At 40.7% G+C, this 14,739-nt stretch overlaps 1 protein-coding gene across 1 annotated transcript in view; it reads left to right on the forward strand.

Annotated features, from left to right (window-relative positions):
• The first annotated feature begins 2,757 nt into the window (after positions 1–2,757).
• The window catches only part of TNIP3 (TNFAIP3 interacting protein 3), a 65,770-nt gene continuing 53,788 nt past the window's right edge, over positions 2,758–14,739 (forward strand). The window contains exon 1 of the mRNA XM_081877080.1: positions 2,758–2,817. Within this exon, the coding sequence (XP_081733206.1) occupies positions 2,786–2,817 (32 nt within the window). The 5' untranslated portion in view covers positions 2,758–2,785. The remainder of the gene's footprint in view (positions 2,818–14,739) is intronic.

Genomic DNA, 14,739 nt, shown 5'->3' on the forward strand with positions numbered 1-14,739 from the left:
ATGAGTTAGGAGGATAAGCAAGCTGACTGTATTTTGTTCAATAAACCATCACACTAGTAAAAATCTGCTGAGCCCCTAGGTTTTAATTAGCTGAAATCCAAACAGTTCAGATTGTTTGTTGACTGTGGGTCTTCATTTGTTGCTTTTAAACAAATAACAATAATGGTCTATTATTAATAATAATATAGTAAAAATTTCAGTAATGTGGTTTTCCCCCGTTGCTACACTTATTAGGTAGTATGTAATTTAAAAAACTTCATGCTGGATTTTTTGGCTAAATTATGTGGCATTTCTCATAAGTCATATTCTCAAGGAAGTCAGCTGTCATTTCTTTTTGTCTGCTTGATAAAAACATTTTAAACATAGTTTTTATTACTTCAACAGAAAATAGTTTTAAACCTTTGCACATTTTAATGTAGCTAAAATCAGCTCCCTATTACATGTGAGGCAAGGGGTTGATTTTCATGCTAATTGTATTTCATGGACTGGTCTGAGAACTTCACAAACAGTATATCAGTAATATTTACTAACAATAATTAAGGTATGTATGTAGAATTATGCCCATATAATAATGTGGGATGGTGCTGAGTGGTTTGCTTTATAGCTGGAGAAGGAGGCAGAATTTGAATGGGGAACTTTCTGATTATTTTAGCCAGTGTGCTGCACAAGCACACATCCCCTTAACCTGCGTATGCCCCACTTGACCACTTGGATCTGTGGAACTGACAGGGAGCTGCCACATAATACTTCTTCTGCATTTGTAATAAAATGCCACATTTAGTGTGGCAGCACCAAACTCTGGAACGCCCTGCCTATTGGCATCAACCACGTTCCTTCACCGTATTCTTTTCATGCCTGCATAAAACATTTTGTGTGTGTAGACAACACTATCCAGACATGTAGAATGCTGACGTGTATTATAATTTCTATTTTTGTGTACTGTTTATTTTCACTGTCTTTTGAATGCTTTTTCAATATCTCATTTTTAACGGTCTTTTATCAATCATATTATTATTATTATTATTATTATTATTCGCTTTCAATCAAGCAGTAGTGCATGTAAATGTTGCAAAATAAAAACAAAACAAAGTGGTTTTCAAATCATAAAAATAGCAAGGTGTGCAAATATACACTGATACCAGGGCCATTCCAGAGTGGGGTCCAAGGCAAATCACACTGTGTACCTCCCCATGCATTCATCTCCACCCCCCCGCCGCCACCTCTACTATCCCTCATCCTTTTCATAGCAATGGTGGTGATGCAACTTACTTTCTGTTGTGTTATTTTGGGGAACGCGCACAACTTTAGTAATTCTGGCCTCTGTTCTCCCTCTTTACATTTTGTGCACTGCTTTAGCTGAGGCAGTTCTACCAAGGCCTTCTGCTTCACCTCTCCATGGCTTGATCTAGGAAGAAAGGCAGTGGAGAATCTCATCATGTGGGTGGGAGGCAGCCAGCCGGGCACAGATCCCAAGGTGGCTGCCCCTATTTGCATCCCCAGGAATGGATGGGGATGGAAGAGCAGAAGGTTCTCTCCCTCAGTGCAGTACAAAATTATGTCGCAAGAAGGTAGAAAAAGATTACAACTGTATTATCCCCTCATCACACATTTTTAATCCCAGTTCCTTTCATTACTGTTTTGATTGAGAAGTGGTGCAATTTAATGTGATTTTGCACTAAACTTTCAAGGCAATATTCCTCACTGGGGATGAGACAGTGTTCACATCAAATGCGCCAGTAGGATAACAAGACCAGACGAGATGTACTTTAGACATGCACAGGAAGACTTTAAAAGCAGAACCCTGTATAGAAGAGTTATTCTGGCTTGAAAAGTATATGTACATCTTTCTAACAATCTTGTGATCTAGTTGTTTATCATTCTCTTGTTATTGTGGGAGTAGCAGGATTGCCTTTTTGTCTTCTTCTTTGACTTTTAAAGTCCTGAAAAAAACCTTGGGAAAAAAACCATGTCTTTCAAACAAAATTTTAAAAATCCTTCCAGTAGCACTTTAGAGACCAACTAAGTATGTTATTGGTATGAACTTTCGTGTGCACGCACACTTCTTCAAATACCAATAACAAACTTAGTTGGTCTCTAAGGTGCTACTGGAAGGAAATTTTTTTATTTTGTTTCGACTATGGCAGACCAACATGTCTACCTACCTGTACCTATGTCTTTCAACGTTAGCACTAATCTCAGGTTTCTTACCAGGGCAAGGCAGTTTGAGCATATAACACCAATCATGGCCTGGCTGCACTGGCTGCAGATTAGTTTCTGGACCCAATTCAAAGTGCTGGTTTTGACCTATAAAGGCTTAAATGGCTCAGGACTGCAATAACTCAAGGACTGCCTCTCCCTATGTGAACCAACACAGATCCTGCAATCATCGTTGGGGGCCCTTCTTCATTTGTCTCCCCCCCCCCCCGGTGAGAAGTCCGAAAGGTGGCAACACAAGAATGGGCCTTTTCTGTGGTGGCTCCCCATTTGTGGAATGCACTCCCTGGAGAGGCTGGCTTGGTGCCAGCATTATATATTGTTAGGCACCAGGCCTAATTAAACAATATATGAACTTTTAAACTGTGTTTAGGGGGGGTAGTGTTTTTGTTTATTACTATGTTAGATACTTTTTGTGTTGTTATATTGTAAACCACCATGCGATTCTCAGATGAACGGCAGTATAGAAAGTAAGTAAGTAAGTAAGTAAGTAAGTAAGTAAGTAAGTAAATCCTCTCCCCTCTTTTTTAATTATTAGAGTGACCAGGAAGGCTCTTGGAAGTTTCTTGATATGCATACCGGTCATCCATTGGATTCAGAAAGGTATTAACAGTTCTATACATTTTACTTCGCTTTTTGGTGAAGACTTGTGATACCTCAAATAAACTGAAACTGCTCTATCTTTTTTTTTTTTTTTTAAATAGTAATCATTCTATTATGGCTCAAGCTGGCAAATATTCTAAAGCCTGAACTATCAGATGTTAGTGAAACTAGATTAACTGCAACAGGTACCAAGAAGTGGATGGATTCTATCAGTGGATGGAATCTATCAGTGAAATAAAAGAGAAACAAAACTAATGTAAGGGTGTGATTGAAAGACACCAGTTCCTGATTTATCAGCTTCCGAGACTGCAGTGCACAAAGCACGTGTGCCAGTGTGCTTAATCCTGTCTATTCACATTTGAAGTGACATGTAGCCTGATCCCGGGCAAGTTTTCTTGGTGTTAGCCTCCACTGAACTCAGTGGGATTTTATTCCAAAATAGCTTTGTGCAGGATTACAGCCTAAGGTCAGCCAGAGAAGATTAAAAATAGCTTCTAAAACTGATAAAAACAAGAGAGATCAAGAAGGAAGCGTCCTTGCAGACCACAATGCAGGAATCTCCCTACTGTGGTATGAACTGTCTATCGCCACTCCTGTAGAAACTTCAGATAAAGGCCAAGGCTTAGACCGCATAGACATTCCCATTAACTCTGCATTCATTGCACTTCACTGCTGTTTTGGGAAAGCAGTGCACACAGGACACTAGCCATCGTCTATATTAATCCTATGTATTCTAGCCTGTCATCTCTTATGATCTCCCAGCCTCAAAGTAGTCCCATGTAGTCCTTTTCTTGCTCTTCTGTGCATAGTTCCTTTAGACGGCAGGAGCCACAGCAGCTATAGCAACAGTCGGCATGTACTGAGCAAATGTGCACAAATGAAGGCTATTCCTTTTGGCTGGAAAAATGCAGCTCTCAGTGTCTCAGAATTCAATACACCTTGGTAATTTGCCACTGTCCCCAGGCCACAGCAGGGGGAAAAGCTTGTTGGCTCCTACCATTATCTATTGTCTATTATTATTATTATTATTATTATTATTATTATTATTATTATTATTTTCTATACCACCTTTCATCTGAGGATCACAGGGCAGTTTAGATTATAAAAACCACAAAAAACAACATAGTAACAAACAAAAACAATAGCCCCTTCCCCACAGTTAAAAAGGCCATAGGTTGTTTAATTAGCTAAAGGCCTGGGAGAGGAGGCATGTTTTTGCCCGGTGCCTAAAGATATGTAATGAAGGCACCAAGAAAGCTTCCCTGGGGAGAGCATTCCACAAACAGGGAGCAAGGCTTGGTCTTGTGTTGCCACCCTCCAGACCTTTTGTGATGAAGGCACACAAAGAAAAGCTTTGAATGATGATTGCAGGGTCCAGGTGGGTTCATATGGAGAGAGGCGGTCCTTGAGGTATTGCAGTCCTGAGCTGTTTAAAGCTTTATAGGGCAAAACCAGAACTTTGAATTGGGCCTGGAAACTAACTGGCAACTAGTGCAGCTGGGCCAGGATTGGTGCTATATGCTCAAACTGGCAAGGAAATAGGCCACTGAATTCTGCACCAGCTGAATTTTCTGAACCATCAGCAGCCCCACGTATAACACGTTGCAGTAATCTAACATAGAGGTTACCAAGGCATAAACAGAATTTAGGTTATGGAAACCATATATTTCCATGAAAAGCATGTTTTCTTTTGTTGTTAGTCATATGGCTATTGAAAATTTAGCCGAAGCTATTAGGAAACAACTGGTTCAGTCCATATTAACAGCACTGTTCTATTCCAAATGTGTCATTTCACAGCTAAACAGCTGCTGACGATTAACTGTTCTTTAAAAGCATCATTCCTTTTTTCATATGGGGAACAGAAGCATGGAGGCGTTTATAGGGTTGAAACAGAGTTGAATGAAACCTGCACTTATTTTCTCTTTGTTGTGCAGATCATATTCTTAATTGTCACCCTACTTCTTCAAGCAGTGAGAAGTTCTAGGGGTACAGCATTTGGTTTCCTTTCCAAGGAGGCCACTGGAAGCTTATGGACATTTGCAGTATTTGCACTTGTTTACAGATATACAGGTTGAGTCTAGGTGGAGGAACACAGCCTAGAAGCTTTGACATCCAGCCAAAGGCTACTAAAACAGCTAGCACCCAAAAATGCTGTTAGCTTACAGATTCCAAAATACAGCTCTCTGCCTTTAACCGCCTCTCTCAAACTGCAGTCTGTTTCCTTCCAGACAGGCTGAGTACACACAATAATTTAAAGCACATCCCGTGTTTAAGAATTGTGGTAACTGTACTTCACCCCTCACAGAGCTACAATTCACAGCACCCGTAATAAACTACAGTTCCCAGGATTCTTTGTGTGTGTGTGGAGAGGTGGGTTTTAAATGTATGGAGTGTTCACAGCCATAGAAGCACATTGTCCCCTCTCCCCGGCTGGATTTGAAGCAGGAGATCTGGATCAGCCATCTTTTCTGACCATCACCTAGCTTCTTGGGTCATTTTAGCTTCCATGGAGACACATCACAGGACTATCAACAATATTTGGTCAGTTCTAAGAAAATCAGTAACACAGACACAACTGTTCTCTGCTGCTCTAGTAGACAGGAGTAGGCCTAGGCTGTGTACACATTTAAAGCACATTCCTTCTCTGCAATAATTATTGGCACTGTAGTTTATGTTTCACAGCGTTACAATTCCTAGAAACCCTTAACAAGCTACCGTGTCCAGAATTCTTAGAGGGAGAGAATGTGCTTAGAATGCGCTTTAAAGGCATAGTAGGAAGTAGCCCTAAAGGGCTTACATTACAGGAGGGTTGATGTTGGTTGAACACTAGGAACAACTTTTTGATGGGAAGAGCAGTCCAACATTGGAAGCAATCACCTAGGGAGGTGGCGGGTGAGCTTTCTGCTACTGGATGGCTTCAAGCAGGCTGAATAGCCATCTGTTGAGGAAGCTCTAGTTCTGGATTTCCTGTCTCAAACAAGGGGTTGGACTAGAATGGCTTACAATTCTTCAAGGCAGGCAACCACAAATCTGTTTTGTTCTATGTCCCACCACCACCACTGTAATAATAGCTTCAAGAATCCCTTGCCTGAAATACCCACCCACAGTGACAAAAGCATGTGTCAGGCCCCTTGTCTCTGGAATTCATTTCCTCTCAAGATGAGACACAGTTAGGGTGGGTAAGGCTGTCTGCCCTCTTTAGAAGCCCTTGTTCATCATTAAACCTTGTGGTACTTCATGAGTGAGCTGATCACAAGGATGGCACAGAACAAGTTTTTCCCATTTCCTATTTGAACAGAGCTGTCTCTATGCAACCAAGCTCCATTTATATCCCACCTTTTCTCCAGAGTGTGTAAGATGGCATATACAGTCTACCTCCATTTTGTCTTCCCAGGAACCAGGGCAGAAAAGTGGGTATTGTGAGCAGTGGTCAGATTCTAGAAGGCTAGGGCTCATTCTCTCATGTGGAAACCCTTTACCCTTATCCTAGGCATGTAGGACCTCTGCATATTTACCCAATGCTAAAGTACCTCAATGGTTACTGTGTTTTTATAATTTGTTGGAAGCTGCCCAGTGCTGCTGCTGCTGCTGCTGCTGCTTCTGCTGCTGCTGCTGCTGCTGCTTCTTCTTCTTCTTCTTCTTCTTCTTCTTCTTCTTCTTCTTCTTCTACTTCTTCTTCTTATATCACACCCCTCCCTATATTCTTACTTAATATGTTCCAGAATTAAAACCTTGCTTTGAAAATTGATATTGAAGCTAACCCCAGATGAGTCATATCACCAGTTAAGTCCTGGCAGGGGGCACAGTCCAAATACAGTGAGCAATCGTTCTCTGCCTTAAGGATGTTATCAACATTAAGTAGTGGGGAGAAATCTATAAAGATAACTTAGTCCATTGCACTTCGAATCATGGGTAGGTTATGGTTATGATTACAATTACAATTAGGTTGTGTTCTCCAAATTAAGGTGGGCTATGTTAGTAGCAGCAGCACTATACAGTGGTACCTCAGGTTACATACGCTTCAGGTTACAGACTTTGTTAACCCAGAAATAATGCTTCAGGTTAAGAACTTTGCTTCAGGATGAGAACAGAAATTGTGCTCCAGCGGCACGGCAGCAGGAGGAGGCCCCATTAGCTAAAGTGGTGCTTCAGGTTAAGAACAGTTTCAGGTTAAGTACGGTCCTCCGGAACGAAATAAGTACTTAACCCGAGGTACCACTGTACTCAGCTTATTCCTATTTGTTTTTGGGAGGAGGAGAAAGCCAGAGAGAAAACAAGGGTGGGGGACGAGAGAGAGAACGAGAGAGAGAGAGAGAGAGAAATGACTCATATTGTAAAACAAAAATAAAACTGTCCATTTTTTCAATTTGGGACTAAAGGTGGGTGGAAGTCTATTGGCTTTAACCAGAGCACTTGCAAGATTTTCTGCACTCAGCAGTCTTCACAGATGAATTTAGGTTGTTTGGATAGCTAAAGATAAAAATTCTATTTTGCCATTAATCTGCAGGAAAATGTCATTGTTTCTTTGGTTCAGTCATACAGCTGCACCTTTCTGGTGTAGCAGTTTGAAATGTAACTTCAGTTATACACCCCTGGATATTCTTGCCACTTCTCTTGCAATGTTGCTGTCAACTCTTCTTATCTCAGTGCAGATCTGAGGTTTAGATTCCAGTTCACACGTTTCTCCGTGCAGGCAAGCACACACGCAGGTGGAGGTAGGGCTGTACCCAGATGCCTGCCTTTGCCTGAAGTGATAATGTCAGGTTGTAACAGTATTACTCAGATGGATGTTGCAACTTTAATAAGCAGCCACTGTGGGAAATCACCTTCCTAGAGTGGAACTGTGTACACACTGTGACATGCATGTTTTATAAAATGGACAAACTTCTTAATTCAGATTTATAATATTTTCAGCGAATAAAAATCTGTATCACTCCTGGCAATAACATTTCCTGTTACCTTTCTTGCTGATAAAGACAGCCAATGTATGCATCTGGCAGCAGTAACAGTGGCCTGCGTTGTTTTATTGCTTGTTGTGCTGGCCTTTCTAAGCAGCTGAGAGCTAAGACTCGTGACCTCCCAGATGTAAGAAACTGGTCACTTGTCTTCTGTGCCATTGCCAGAACAACCTCAAATTTACTTGCAGATGAGTCAATGAAGAGATTTCTAATATATTTGCAAATACATGTCCAAGTAAGCCCATTGATCTCAGTGGGACATTCATCTTTATACGTTTGCACCGGATTGCACCTTTACTAGCTCTGACCTGCACAGGCTGCCATGGCTTTTCCTCTGCATCTGCCAAAAAGTACCATGTGACAGGCAGGCGGGCTTTCCCCTGCACTTGTGACACAGACACAGGGACTTAGAGTGCTCCAAGATGTCCACTCAGTACTGTAAATGTTGAGACCTTGCAGATGGGTCAGTTGCAATATTTTAATTTTCCCTTAACTTTTCACATTTCTCTCGGACAAGGGCACACAGCAACGTAGGAAGCTGTGTTATTCCAAGTAGTCTGTTGGTCCATCTAGCTCTGTATTGTCTATATCCAGGCCAGCTGTCTACCAGCTCCATCTGGTATGCAGGGTGAGACCCTACCTGCCTGCGGACTGTCTCGCCAGGGTGGTGCATGCTCTAGTTATCTCCCACTTAGACTACTGCAATGTGCTCTCCGTGGGGCTACTTTTGAAGGTGACCCAGAAACTACAACTAATCCGGAATGCGGCAGCTAGGCTGGTGACTGGGGGCGGCCACTGAGACTATATAACACCAGTCTTGAAAGACCTACATTGGCTCCCAGTACGTTTCTGAGCACAATTCAAAGTGTTGGTGTTGACCTTTAAAGCCCTAAATGGCCTTGGCCCAGTATACCTAAAGGAGTGTCTCCACCCCCATCGTTCAACCCGGACACTGAGGTCCAGTGCTGAGGGCCTTCTGGCGGTTCCCTCACTGCGCCAGAACCAGGGAACCAGGGAGAGGGCCTTCTCGGTAGTGGCACCCACCCTGTGGAATGCCCTCCCACCAGACTTCAAAGAGATAAACAACTACCTGACATTTAGAAGGCATCTGAAGGCAGACCTGTTCAGGAAAGTTTTTAACGTGTAACATTTTAATTTATTTTTAATCTTTGTTGGAATACACCCAGAGTGGCTGGGGAAACACAGCCAGATGGGCGGGGTACAAATAATAAATTATTATTATTATTATTATTATTATTATTATTATTATTATTATTGGGCTGGTGCTACGATTAGGCCATTTAAGGCAACCACCTGTGATGCAGACCTCAGAGGAGTACAGTACTGACCTCTGAGGAGCCCATTTTTATACATATTAGTTTTTTGTTATATCGTAAATTTCTGATAATATTTTACTTTTATTGTATATTTTGAAAAAGTTGTTTCATTTTTTTGGGAAGTAATTCATACATTAGAATTTTTTGAGGTGTGTGTGTGTGTGTGTGTGTGTGTGTGTGTAAGTAGTTAGTCTTGCCCGGGGCACAGAATAGTCTGGCATCAGCATTGACTGTCTACATTGATTGGCAGTGGCTCCTACATTGCAGGGGGTTGGACTACATGATCCTCAGGTTACCTTCCAACTTCTCAATTCTATGATTCTTCAGGGTTTCAGGCAGGGAGTATGTCCCAGACCTGCCTGGGGAAGGTGGAGATTGAATTTAAAAATTCAGATTAAATGAGTGAAAAATGCAGGCTGGTATTCTGATGTCAGTGGTGCTATATGGATTTTCCAAAAACCTGTATGCTTGAGGACTACTGATCCCATTTGGAAACATATGAACATGCAGAGAAGCATGCATAAGATTGGGATGTTAGAAAAAAAACTTGTTTGTTTTTGGGGTGACAATCATTTCCAAAGTTCCTCTCTTTCATGGCTGATTTTTCCAAAATAGAAAATGCTATGTAGTTTTGTTCCACCCACCCTTGTAATTCCAGTGTTTGAAACTAACGGTTGCATAACAAGCACAAAGTAAGAGGTGAAGCTTACTGTAATAACTGCATTTGAGAGAAGCTTCACCTATAAAATTTTGACTAGTCATGCAGCTGTTACAAGCAGAGGAGCCCAGCTAGAAAAAAGTTGCAACTCAAATACTGCACAATTGTCCAAAGGCTTTTAAGAAATATTTTCAATTGCACTGAAAGTCAGGCCCCTGCCTTTAGAAAAGAATATGTTCTCATATCCCCAGACAGAAACCATCTTTGAATTTTTGGATGAATATAGAGTTTGGTTATCTAGTCACAAACATAATGAAGCCGAAATCTGCTCACAGCAATTGAGAGGCAAATACTTTTGTTTTTGAATTCACCTTAGAATGTCTTTAAATAATAGTTTGGTTGTTTAGGTAAAGTGCTTTCCTGACTAAATTGTGAGTGCCCTCTAGACTTTAAAAATAAGTACTGCAGTATTGTTTTTACATATACAGTGGTACCTCTGGTTACGAACTTAATTCGTTCCACAGGTCCGTTCTTAACCTGAAACCGTTCTTAACCTGAGGTACCACTTTAGCTAATGGGGCCTCCTGCTGCTGTTGTGCTGCCGCTGCATGATTTCTGTTCTCATCCTGAGGTAAAGTTCTTAACCTGAGGTACTACTTCTGGGTTAGCGGAGTCTGTAACCCAAGGTGTTTGTGACCCGAGGAACCGCTGTACATTTCATTAAAGAAAACTTAGAGACTAAGAACAGCTTCACACACGTTCTGTTACTTGCCCAGAAAATGTTTCTGCATAGCTAACTGTATAAAATCCATATGCCTGGTAGTCAGCTGTGGCTATCTATATGTAGGCTTCGTGTTGCTTCTTACAAGGAAGTACCTTCCCTGCAGAAAAAAAGTGTTATCTGAATTGATCTTAACTGATTTACCAAAACATGGAATGGTGCAAGCAACTGTAGTTTTCTTAGAAAGCTTTTTTACAAAAGCTTTTTAGATAACTTTTCCCCCTCAACTGACCTTCCAGGACTGATATTTCTTAGGTGGGTGATGGTCAGAATTATGTTCTTTTGTAATTTTTTTTTTTAATGGGAGAGTTGCAGAGTACTAGTTATAAGGTTTTTTTAAAAATTGTATTCTTCTTTTCTTATGATTTATTTATTTTTAGTTTAAGTTACTTTGGATGGACATTTGCCCAGAAAAGCAGCTTAAAAATATTTTAAATTGTAATTAAAAATGTGTTGCATGTCTAGGTCACAGGTTTTCTCTATGTAAAAAAAGAGGTCTCTGGGAGAGCAGAGGCAGCAGAGGCAGTAGTGGTTCTAACAGATCCATTGGTCTCTCAGGCATCTCTTTAGATCACCCATCACAAATCTTTTACCCGCCAGAGGTTTGGACAACAGCTGCAGCCAGCATAGTAGGATTTTCTCCTATTTTTGTCCCATGTTAGAAAACTGTTTTCAAGCCATTGTGCCCCACACATTGTTTTGCTGGTGGTTCTGACACGATTCAAAAAGTTCAGGACTGTCTAGTAAAGGAAATGATTTACATATATATTTGCTAAGGCAGAAGTCCTTAAAATGTTACCTGGAGAAGGAAAGGAATATTTCCTGGTTGAGAAGGTGTTACGTAATTCAAACCTTTACAAGGCAGAGTGGGAATTTCCTGGATTGCACCTGTTAAATTAAGTAATCAGGAAAGTAAATGAAGTGTCATCCCTACTTGCAAACTGGACTCCAACCTCCTTTATCGAGAAAGCCTTTTTAATCATTCTTTCGGACTGGATGAAAAAGTTCTTAGCTGCACATCCCCTCCCCAGGAGTGATCACATGAAAGGGCATGGCCCTTTAAAATGCTGGCCTTCCTCTGTGGCATATGCCCAGTCTTCTAGACTTCAGCGGTATGGCAATCTCATCTCATAACTTGTCCTTTCTTCAGTCTTTGTTGGTGCAATTTATGTGCCCTACCCCAAATCTATCCAAATCTCTCCTCTTTGTTACTCATTGTTTTTATCTGGGAACATCCACATATTCATCGTGGAGTTGCTTGCTCCTGTTGAAAGATAGGTGGGCATGCACAGTTTTGAGACACTAGCCTGTTATTTTGCTTTGTTTTGCCAAAATATGTGCATTTTGTCTTGGGCTAGGCCTGTCCTTTTAAGGTAGGGTACTGAACCTAGAAGGGACGCGGGTGGCGCACAGAAACACCGTTTACCTAACCGCTGGAGAAATACCTATTGATCTACTTGCACTTTGACGTGCTTTTGAACTGCTAGGTTGGCAGGAGCAGGGACCGAGCAACGGGAGCTCACCCCATCGCGGGGATTCGAACCGCCGACCTTCTGATCAGCAAGTCCTAGGCTCTGTGGTTCAACCCACAGCGCGTAGGTCAGTATTATTGTACCCACACTGCAGATCAGGAACTGAGGCTAGAAGCAGCTTGGCTATGGCTACCAAATTATTTATTTACTACATTTACATCTTGCTTTTCCTCGTTGGAGCTCAAGGCAGCATGATTCCTCACCCTCCATTTTATCCCCCAAACAACTACATAATGGAAGCTCATTTGAGAGGCTCAATTTCGCCTCCCAAGCTTCATGGCTGAGTGGGTATTTGAACCCAGGTTGCCCTGGCCATGGCCCTAGTCCAACACTCTAACCACTACACCAGAATTACTGAAGCAAGATTTGAGGAATCAAAAACTTCCCTGTCAGCAGCCCAAGACATTTCATTGCATAAGCTCCTGTGTCCCCATTCTACCTACAGGTTGGAAATAATCAGGGATTGCTTATTTTTAAAAAAATCCATATAGGATTAAGGTGCCAGTCTACAAATTGTGCTCACTCATTATGTAAACAATGTTCAGTTCAGTCCTATCTCAGCTGAGTGACTGCTTTCGTAATTTAACCTCTGACTGCTTCCAAATGTCACCAGGCCTACTTAATGCAGCACAGTACACGATACTGTGCAGGAGAATTACATTTTGTGCATTAGGCATGCTGACAAGCTGTGCGAAGCTGAACCACATGCTCCTGATGGACATAGATGAGAGAGTAGCGATGATGACTGTACTCCTGGCTCATGTTGAGAGTCATGTAAAAATCCTAATTAACGAATAAAAAAGTGAGTCACAAAACATATAACCTCCGGGATCTTAAAACACATGTTTCTGAAGTTTATCTTGCAATTTATTTTTGCAGTGTTCCCAGGCATGCAATTTTATTAGTCAAGTCAAGTTAAGTTAAAACGGTAGATGAGTGCCATATCTCTCTGTGTGTGTGATTGAGCTGTAACTTTCATGACAGAGAGGTATTCACAGTGCCCTGCCAGTGAATTGTAATACATTGCAGAGAGCGTTGGCTACAGAAACCCAGGTTCAAATCTTTTTCTTTAATCTGAATTTTATTTTGTCACCTTCCTCAACCTTTCAGGTATGAATCAGCCCCAGGTGATGGGAAGGGATTGGATTAGTTTCCCCCTTTTCCTCCTGTAGCCACATTCTACAGATTGCCTTGCTTTTCCTCTGAAGCCACATCCAGCTTTTTAGGCTCTGGTACTTGTTACATGCCAGAATGTAGTTTTACTGGTCATACCACTGAAATAATTGTTAGTTGAGCACAATCTAATATTTCACTTAATAATACATGCTTAAAATACACTGCCCTCTTAATATTTACCCGTATGAGCTGGGTAAATTAGTACTCTGAACTAGTTTGATAAAAACTTCAGTGATATCCCCTGAAAATAATTAGCACATCAATTGGAGGATAATTTAGTAGCACTCATTTAGAAGAAGCAACTTCACGCCAACAGCCTCCACACATCTCGCTGTGCTTCAGTTCTTCCTAGGGTTTCCAATTTATTTATTTTTATTAATTTTTAAAAGATTTTTCTTTTTACCAATTATTCAAACACATCCATATTCAACAGTTTACAAGTTTTTGACTTCCACCAGCTCATCCCACAATCCTCATGTTTTTATATTTGTTCCGCATTTCCTTTATAATATATTGCCAGTTTATAATGTCCTTACATCTCATTTTCTCTTTACAATACCCTTTCTCATCACAAAGCCTCTTTAAATCCAACTAGCGTTGTCTGTTCATCACAAATATTTTCCAGATAAGTCGTAAACTTTCTCCAGTCCTGAGTGAACTTGTGATCTTTCTGGTATCTAATTTTTCCAGTCATTTTATCTAATTCTGCAAAGTCCATAAATTTCAGCCTCCACTCTTCCAATGTCGGTAGTTCCTCTTGTTTCCATTTTTGGGCCATTAGGATTCTTGCCGCAGTCACTGCATATTGGAAAAGTTTATAATCACTTCTGTTAATTTCTCTTCCTGTAATTCCTAACAGAAAAGCTTCTGGTTTCTTCACAAATGTATATTTAAACATCTTTTTCAACTCATTGTATATCATTTCCCAGAAGCCCTTCACCTTCTTACATTCCCACCTGATTGAAACTTTGGTTTTACTCCTTGCTCCATTGCTGGTCCTGTCATGGATTGTGTCCCAGGATCCAGATATTTTGTTAATAATTTCAAGAGCCAGCAACACCAGCTGCTTCCATAGCCATCTCTTTCAAAACTATTTTATAACAAATCAGTCTGCACGTACAGAAGCTGGAAAGCAGTTCTTATCCAAGTGTGTTTATATATACCTGTGTGTATAATTGCCAAAATTTTAACAGAAAAATACGCCAAATCAGAAAACTTACAATACTTATATATGTTTATTCCTTTTTAGTGAATATTTTAATAAACATTTTAATTCAGTTTAGTAATAGTTTATATGCATTTTAAAATCAAAAGTATTCATGATATTCCTGGCCTTAGTCATAAGGCCAGGAAGGAGCTTTTAGTCTTTCCTTCCCCTTGTTCTCTTTTTATACACCCTAATTTACATATTTCTCCTAGAAAAGGTCATCTTTTAATTAACAGGTGAGCTTTTCAGAGTTGCTCTTCTTTTACCTAGCAG

This window comes from Podarcis erhardii (assembly GCF_964252035.2).
Source record: "Podarcis erhardii genome assembly, chromosome: 9".
NCBI classification, from domain to species: domain Eukaryota; kingdom Metazoa; phylum Chordata; class Lepidosauria; order Squamata; family Lacertidae; genus Podarcis; species Podarcis erhardii.